We start from the raw sequence: 8,925 nt of genomic DNA, 5'->3' as shown, positions 1-8,925 counted from the left end.
GCTCAGGTACTGTAGTCTCAGTACTGTAGCCTCGCTGATTGCGTCTTCTCTTTCTACTGCCCTCTACCTTTCCTAGCATCATTGTCTTTTCTAATGAGTCATGCCTTCTCATGATGTGGCCAAAGTACGACAGCCTCAATTTAATCACCTTCACTTCCAGGGAGATTTATGGCTTGATTTGTTCTAGGTCCCAACTATTTATCGTTTTGGCTGTCCATGGTATCGCCAGCACTCTTCTCAAGCATCACATCTCAAATAAATTAATTTTCTGTCTGCTTTCTTCACTGTCCAGCTCTTGCAGTCCATACATGGTGATGGGAAATACAATGGACTGGAAAATTCTAACTTTAATATTGAGTTGTACCTTTAGGATGTTGTCTAGTTCTAGCTGCCCTTCCTATTCTTCTGATTTCGTAACTGCAGTCTCCATTCTGATCAATGGAGTTTCTCTCCTGTGTGTACTCTCTGGATGAGGGGCTCCAAGCAAAACATTTTTCTCACTTCTGGCATGTGTATGGTACGTCGCCTGTGTGGACTCTTTGATGATTCACAAGGACTGACTTGCGAACAAAACATTTCCCACACTCCTGGCATTTGTATGGTCTCTCTCCAGTGTGGACTCTCTGATGAGTCACAATCACTGACTTGCGAGTAAACCACTTTCCACACTGCTGGCATTCATAAGGTTTCTCTCCTGTGTGGACTCTCTGGTGTATCTTAACCTGTGACTTCTGAGTAAAACATTTTCCACACTGCTGGCATTTGTATGGTTTCTCTCCTGTATGGACTCTCTGATGCTTGACAAGGTGTGACTTGTCAGCAAAACATTTCCCACACTGCTGGCATTTGTGCGGTTTCTCTCCTGTATGGACTCTCAAGTGCTGCCCTAGGTGAGGTCTTTGAGCAAAACACTTTCCACACTGCTGGCATTCATAAGGTTTCTCTCCTGTGTGGACTCTCTGGTGTTTCTCAAGCTGTGACTTGTGAAGAAAAGACTTTCCACATTGCTGGCATTCATGAGGTTTCTCTCCGGTGTGGACCCTCAAGTGTCTCCTAAGGCTTGATGTCTGAGCAAAACATTTTCCACACTGTTCGCATTTGTATGATTTATTGTCTGTATGGCTTTTCTCATGAATCACAAAGGTTGACCTGTGAGCAAAACATTTCCCACACTGCTGGCATATGTATGGTTTTTCTCCTGTGTGGACTCTCTTATGAGACACAAGGTGTGGCCTCTGAGCAAAACATTTTCCACACTTCTGGCATTTGTATGGTTTCTCTCCTGTGTGGACTCTCAAGTGCTTCCTCAGGTATGACCTTTGAGCAAAACACTTTCCACACTGCTGGCATTTGTGTGGTTTCTCTCCTGTATGATTCACAAGCTGTCCTGTAAAAAGAAGGACAGACAAGACTGAATCTCAGCGTTCAGAGGGGACGGATCTCTAGGAGCAGCAATAGAGTTAATCCAGCACAAGAAGGAAAAGATACATCAGAGAAAGGAGCTTCTGTGTCTCCTTTCCCCTCTTCATAGGTATTGCTAAATGAAACCTCCTGATAGGTCTAAAAACAAGTACCTGAGCTGATTCACAACAGTTCACTTAAACCAGGCATTAAAATTTGTCAGATCATTGGTTATCTCTCAATATGTGAATCACTCTGTGTGTGTGAGTTGGGAGGGGAGGGGTTGGGTGAAAGTGAGAGTGGTAGGGAAGAGATGCCAAAAGTGAGATGCTGTATGTTTTAACTGATGCTGTGTTCTTAAATGATACATATTTGTTGGTCTGTTGTTGTTCCCTGCCTCAATCCATGGGGAGAGGTGGGTAAAAAAATAGATATTACCGTTGCTGTTATAAAATATCTGTGACAGAAGCAGGAATAAGAAATTTTATTGTAAGCCACTTTAAGTTCCATTTAGGGAGAAAGACAAGATAATAAATATATAAATAGAAAAGGCTGATCAAGGGGGATGGATGGACTGAGGATGTTACACAAGAGCATCATGGATGAGCTGAGATTGGGACAATTTTTTTTAGTGAGGGTAAGGTTTCAGAAATCTCTTAAGACAGGGATGGGCAACTTTTGAGGACTGGGAGAAATACTGGGTCCCCAAGGGAACCCACATGGCATCCTCCCATTGCACCACTGGAGGAAAAAGTAAATGTTTGCTTCTAAATATCCTCCAACATCCCTTAGGGAAAGTGGAGACAGCACTGTTGGGCCCTCTTTGAGCCATTTAAGGGCCAGGGGAGGTGTTTTTCTCAAGAGGAAATTGGAAGCCTAGAAGGACTTTAAATTTCCTGGACTTTGAAAAACTCCCTATTGCATACCTATTGGAGGGTATGCAAAAGAGGATTAGACAATGAGCACTAATCATGCAGACACTAGTCCTCTTTTGCAGACCCTCCCACCCTGGGGACTGCCATTAGCAACAGAACATTACACATGCAAATCACTCCTGCCTTCCCAGGTTCACACAGTATACACACACACACACACACACACTCCTTTCCAGGCAAGCATTCTCCGAAGATGCCAGCCACAGATGCTGGTGAAACATCAGGAAGAAACTCTTCTAGAACATGGCCACATAGCCCAAAAACTCCCACAAAAAACTATAAATATATTGTGCATTTTGGTTGGCCAGTAAAGGTATCATTGATGGATTTTTGTTTGTACTTGTTAAATGGCCAACACAGCTACCCCTGAATGCTTAGAAATGTGTTGAAGGGCATTTGGGGGCAAAAAGCATTACTGTACATATTCACATATAAGTGTAGAAATTTTAGTCAAAAATTTAACCCCCCCAAACCAGATCGACTTATGCACAGGCCAAAATACTGTACTAACTCTTATTAAAAATGGAATCATCCCTGGTGAAAGGCAAGAGCTTAATCCAGCCTGAGAGCACCTAAAAGAAGCACTGTGTTCCCCCTAACCTCATACATCCAACCTTTAGGGTGAGCACAAACAGTTATGCCTTGTGGAATTCTGTATGTTCTCTGGCATTGTCTTCCTCTGCTCCATCGTTTGTTACAGGCCCTCAAGTTTTACCCTCAATTTATTTATGGGTTATATCAAAACCCATAATTTTCGCTCCAAAAGTTGCCCTCGACTTATATATGAAGTTGACTTATAGTCAAGTGTATCTATTAACTGCCATGATCCCTCCCTATGAAATCTTAGGACTGGCAATTTAGGAATGGGTTTTGAAAATCCTCAACTGTTGAGGTCTAGTGTCTTACTAAACTACAAATCCCAAAATTCCACAGGATGCTGCTATAACAATTAAATGGAATAAAAGCGCTAGGAGAAGACCCTCCATAGAAAAGGCAATGGATTCAGATTCCTTACCAAGGGAGGACACATTCTCGTAGTTTTCTATCATGACATCCCAGTACAAAGATCTTTGGTTCTCATCCAGCAGGTTCCATTCCGTCTTTGTGAAATACACAGCCACATCCTCAAAGGTCACCTGCAAGAGAAAATAGTCCTCATCCAGAGAAAGAAACTGATCCAATGTGAAGGAAAACACATGGTGCCTCCCCAACAGGGTTTGATCGCTTCAAAATATAAATAGATACATTTAAATATTCTCCCATTTCTTTTCTTTAACTCCCTGCATCTTGAAGAATAGAACAGCACATGAGGAAGAAAAAAAGTTTACAGCCTGGCTCCCTGATGAACTAGCTTTCATGTGTTGAGAGATTTTCATAGAATCATAGAATAACAGAGTTGGAAGAGACCGCAAGGGCCATCAAGTCCAACCCCCTTTCATGCAGGAAATCCAGATCAAATCATCCCCGACAGATGGCCATCTAGCCTCTGTTTAAAGACTCCCAAGGAAGGAGACTGCACTATACTCCGAGGGAGTGTGTTCCATTGTCGATATACACATGCACACGCACACACACACATCTATCTATCTATCTATCCACACACACACTGTGTGACCCTTGGAAGGTAAGTGGGATACATACACACACATCTATCTATTTATCTATCTACCTATCTATACGCACACACACTGTGTGACCCTTGGTAGGTAAGTGGGAGATATATATATACACAAACACACACATCTATCCATCCATCCATCCCTCCATCCACACACAGACACTGTGTGAACTTTGGAAAGGAGGCTTTCCTTGCTTCCATCCCAAGAAGAAGCCTTCCTCCAAACCCCTGGAGACCTCCCAGCAGCCATGGCTCCAAAGGAGGATCCTTTTTCCTCTCCTGCCCTCTTTCCACCCAGAAAGCCAATATGGGGTCCCTGCAATCCCCCAGCACTTACCGTACCGTCCTCCTTTCCAAAAGGCTTCCTTCCCAGGGCAATTCAAACACGTAGGAGATTTTCCACATAGATCCTCCCAATATGATTACTAGCTGGAATGTTTCCAGGGCTGCCTTGCTCAGTCTAGTGTGCTGCTGATGTTTTGCATTTTTACTCCTAATATTTCCAGCTATTTGGACACATTAGTTAATTATTTGGGCCCCTAAGGCAGAGAATACCACAAGATTCTCCTTCCATCCCTATCAGGGACAATTAAATAATTAGCAATTGCTGCTGTTCGTGATGGTCTACCACTTGACTGTCAGCTGCCTTCCTCCACCAAAGTGGTGGCACCAACCTTGCCTAAAAGCCATGGGTTCAGAGCATTTTGAAGAACAGAACATGAGACAGAAGCTAAGCTTACAAACCAGCTCCCTAATGAATTAACTTTCTCATGAGAAGAGAAATTTTATATATTACATGTGAGGTTTCCCACATATGTTTTCCCAACATCCATTACTACTCTACATCTAGGGCAGCCTTGCCAAGTCTTGTGTCCTGCAAATGTTTTGGATTTACACTTCCTTAACTTCCATTTGGTACATAAGTGGAACTATTTTGGCACAAAAAGCAGAGAATACCACAAAGATCTCTTCCCATTCCTGGTAGTAAAAATACAAGAACTAATTAAACAATTAGAAATTGCTGTCTCTCAGTCTCAAAGCCAGCAGCCTGAACCCTTTACCAAAATGGGGGCACCAATCCCACCTAAAGGCCATGGATTTGATGTTAACACAAGTATAGAGCGAGCCCTGTGGACAATCCTGAGGAGTCCCTGAAGTCCAGTCCCACCACCTCAGCCCTGATTCACCAGGGGGAGAGAAAGGAAAGGTAAGATGGCAGGAAACACTGATCAACTGAGCCACTGCAGGACAGAGGATGGTATCTGGCCACCCATCATATCCCAGACGGACAAACCTAAGATTCAGTTCATGGGAGGAAAAATTGAACTACACTTTGGGAGGAGGGAATCCTTATGCCCTTGGTATCAACTGTTTGAGACTCTCTGTTGCAGAACCCTCCCAATGGTTCAATCTCAAAAGAGGTGGTGGTGAAGGCTAACCTGTCCCAAGAGCTTCTTTATAGCAGTTTCTTCCATGGAGAAGTAATCTAATGGAGATTCTCCTCTCCTTGTTTGGAGACCCAACAGGCCTATCCCGGACCTCTGGCCACCTGCAAAAGGTAAAAGAAAGCTGTTTCACATGTGCCCACATTTATGCCATCTTCTTTGAACCACCAAAAAGACAATTAAATGGGTCTGAAAGCAAATCAAACCAGAACTTTCCCTAAAAGATAAAATAACTAATTTGAAGCTGTCATATTTAGACACATCATGAGATGACATGATTCACTAGAAAAGGCGGTTATGGTTAGTAAAGTGGAAGAGAAAGCATGCGGTATAGATGGAATGACTGAAGGAAGCCAAAATACTAACCTTGCAAGAACTGTTTGAACCAGTTAACAACAGGGTCTCTTAGAGGTCATTCACTCATAGGGTTGCCCAAGATGGAAGACAATCTGAAAGCACTAAACAAGAACAGAATGCTCTTCTGTTGGATTCTTTCCTTTGTTAGGAAAACCCCCAAACCTAATCCTATCCCCACACTAGCAGGATTGTGCACAAAATTTAGCTCTGAGGCCAGAACGGGAATCCTGTAACCCTATACGTGTTGGTTATTTGGTATGCTGTCCAAAAGGCTAGTGGGAGTTGCAATTCATCAATACCTGGAGGGCCACAGGAGAATCACCCAAAGGCAAAGAAAATAAATATTTATACACACCCTTCCCAAAAGCCATTACTGTCCCTCAGCCTCCCTTGGAAGGGAATTGGGCGCCAACCCATTGGCTGTTATTTACCCAGCCACAGTGTTTTTGCATGGGATCCTATCTCCAGGTCCTACCAGGGATGAGAATTTAAGGTTTGCAGGAATGAGGGGGGGGGGGGGGGGGGAATAAATTGTTACCTTCAGTCTTTCTTTGTCCTCCAAGAGTTAAATGAACGACAAGCTCAGCCTAGGAAGAAATGTTAATGCAGGGAAAGGACAGAAACTTACCCTCTTATTCTATTTCTAGTAGGAAAAGCTGGAGGACGCTGGAGAAAAAGGCCAGAAGAGAAGAAAGTTGGTGATGAAGGCAGAAAGGGAGAGACACCCCAAATACACCATGCAATAAATGTAATTCTACAAGAAAATATAGAATTTAAACCAGAAACCTTTTTGCTGAACATCTTAGATCAATCATGGGGTTAAAACATGATAGAATTTTATTCTACAAGACAGGTCTATGCAACAATAAGGAAATCTGTGACAATGCCTTCATTAGAGGATTGTCTGTCAAAGCTACTAGATGTTATGGAAATGAATAAATTGATGAGACTTGTACGCAATCAGAAAATTGAGAAATTTGCAGAGGATTGGGAGTTAGTAGTGTAACATCTAAAACAAAAACAGGGAAATATATTGATGTTAGATCCACTGTGACAATAATGAGATGGAGTATCTTAAAAAACATTGTTTTAGGATGTCCAGCTAGAAATCAGTATTAGAATGAAAATACATATAGTGTGATTGAACTAGGAAACTAGAATTAGAAAACTGCATAAATAAAAAGATCAGCTACAAGATGAGATACTATGGAAACCTTGAATAACCAGAGTTTAATACCAAGAAGACTGTGCATGACGAAGTAACAATTGATTGCCAGTTAATATTCTTTAAGTTTAGTTAATTTATGTCTTCTAGAACATGGCCACATAGCCCGAAAAACCCACAAAAAACTATGGACGCCAGCCATGAAAGCCTCTGACTTCACAATGTATGTATTCTTTGGTTTTATATGTTGTCTTTGTAGATTATTGTCAGGGAGATGAATGTGTACTACATGTTTTTATGACTCTCAAAAGAAATAAAATTAAATAAAAACATTACAGGAAAAGAGATTCCAACTCAACATTAGGAGGAACTTCCTGACAGTAAGAGCTGTTCAACTGTGGAACACACTTCTTTGGAGATTAGTGGAGTCTCCTTCTTTGGAGGTTTTTAAACAGAGGTTGGATCGGAGGTCATCTGTCAAGAGTGTTTTGACTGCATGTACCTGTATGGCAGGTGGATGGACCAGATGACCATTGGGGGTCTCTTCAAAATCTGTGATTCTTCTTATATTTATTTATATCCTGCTTTCCCCCAAAAGCTGGGACTCAAAGCGACTTGTAATTTAAAAGAGTAATACAATTAAAAGCATGCAAAAGCATTAAAATAGAAACGAAAGTTGCTACTTACCCGTGATATATTCATTTCCAGCAGACGATGGTCCTAACATCCTGTATTCTGGGTTTACCTCCTCCTATTTGCTCCTGGAGGCAGGGACAATAAACAAAAGACCGGCCCCTATATAGGGAGGAGCTAGCCCCCTGGGCCTCAGTCAATAACAAGCCAAGCGACTAGTAAGGTAAATCAAGGAACTGAACTTTAGTAACATCAGCTAAGGGTTAACTAGAACACTTTAGAAAAAACTAGTCCAAGAACAAACAAAAACTCAGAAAAACCAATCCAGCAACAACAACAAGAAGAAGAACAAGGCAGGTCCACCAACAGGCAGGCAGGGTCGGAGGCCGCAGGCAGCACCCGGGTGGGCAGGATGCTAGGACCCTTGTCTGCTGGAAATGAACGTATCATGGGTAAGTACCAACGTTCGTTTTCCCAGCAGACAGGGCCCTAACCTCCTGTACAGTATTCTGGGATTTACAAAAGCCCTCTTGAACCGGGAGGGAAGTGCTGCTAGAAGATTGTGGCCCCGACACAATCTGTTGGAGGACCCTCCTTGTAAATGACGCCTCAGCGGACTGAGACACGTCCAGTTTGTAATGTCTTATGAAGGTCCAAGGCGACTTCCATGTGGCCACCCTGCAAATATCTGACAGGGAAGCGCTAGTGGTCCAGGCCGCAGAGGTAGATGTACTCCTGGTTGAGTGCACCATCAACCCCTCGGGTGGAGTGAGATCAAGAGTTCAGTAGCTCTTTTGAATTCAAGTCCTGATTCACTTACTCAGAGTCGAGACTGGTACCTTGCACCCCAAACAGCCCAGGCGAAAGGAAAGGAACATCTCAGATGACCTAAGGTTGAAGTCCGCTTGATTGATTTGTGAGGGCTCTGCACACATCCAATGTGTGCCAGGTTTTTTCCAAGTCCTTCTTAGGATTGGAGCAGAATGAAGGCAGGAGAATGTCCTGTGACACCTGAAAGGCTGAGTTGACCCTAGGCATGAAGGAAGGGTCTGGACAAAGGCACGCTGAGTTTGGTCTAAAAATACACAAGTCTTTACGTACCAACAGGGCCCCCAGCTCTGATACCCGACTGGCAGAGGGAATGGCTGTGAGTAAGATGACCTTGAGGGAGAGGTGTTTGAGGAAGGCCTCCCGAAGGGACTGGATCGGCCCAATCATCAAAGCCTTTAAGACTGTGTTCACGTCCCAAGTTGGAAAACGATGTCTGGTGGGCTGGGCCCTGTTGGAAACTCCCCTCAACAGCCTCTTAATGTGAGGATGGCCGCCATTCTAGCTGCTCTCTTATGGAGCAGAACCGATGTGATGGCAGGC

At 43.2% G+C, this 8,925-nt stretch overlaps 1 protein-coding gene across 3 annotated transcripts; it reads right to left on the bottom strand.

Moving 5' to 3' along the window:
• Nucleotides 1–206: 206 nt before the first annotated feature.
• On the bottom strand, nucleotides 207–7,667 carry LOC121923022 (zinc finger protein 347-like). 3 transcript variants are annotated; one of them, XM_042453120.1, is made up of 6 exons: nucleotides 7,330–7,667; nucleotides 6,385–6,422; nucleotides 5,766–5,857; nucleotides 5,394–5,503; nucleotides 3,352–3,472; nucleotides 207–1,387 (listed from the first exon to the last, which is right to left on the bottom strand). In XM_042453120.1, the coding sequence occupies exons 4-6, from the start codon at nucleotides 5,427–5,429 to the stop codon at nucleotides 498–500; spliced, it is 1,047 nt and encodes a 348-aa protein (XP_042309054.1). In that variant the 5' UTR covers nucleotides 5,430–5,503; nucleotides 5,766–5,857; nucleotides 6,385–6,422; nucleotides 7,330–7,667; the 3' UTR covers nucleotides 207–497. The 3 variants fall into 3 exon arrangements, with proteins under 3 accessions (XP_042309054.1, XP_042309055.1, XP_042309053.1); XM_042453121.1 differs by having other exon boundaries at nucleotides 7,609–7,628; XM_042453119.1 differs by having other exon boundaries at nucleotides 6,295–7,667.
• Between the last annotated feature and the right edge of the window lie 1,258 nt (nucleotides 7,668–8,925).

The sequence above is a fragment of the Sceloporus undulatus genome, chromosome 2 (genome assembly GCF_019175285.1).
Source record: "Sceloporus undulatus isolate JIND9_A2432 ecotype Alabama chromosome 2, SceUnd_v1.1, whole genome shotgun sequence".
Lineage (NCBI taxonomy): Eukaryota > Metazoa > Chordata > Lepidosauria > Squamata > Phrynosomatidae > Sceloporus > Sceloporus undulatus.
The sequence above is the reverse complement of the archived record's forward strand: the minus strand, read 5'-3'. Positions and strand labels throughout refer to the sequence as shown.

Bases quoted from the DNA above. Each gene is read 5' to 3' on its own strand.
- LOC121923022 (XM_042453119.1), bottom strand. From the start codon at position 5,429: ATGGAAGAAACTGCTATAAAGAAGCTCTTGGGACAG. The intron at 3,473-5,393 runs GTTAGCCTTCAC...TTTCTCTTGCAG, and splicing joins TAAAGAAGCTCTTGGGACAG to GTGACCTTTGAGGATGTGGC. The intron at 1,388-3,351 runs GTAAGGAATCTG...TTCTTTTTACAG, and splicing joins CGAGAATGTGTCCTCCCTTG to GACAGCTTGTGAATCATACA.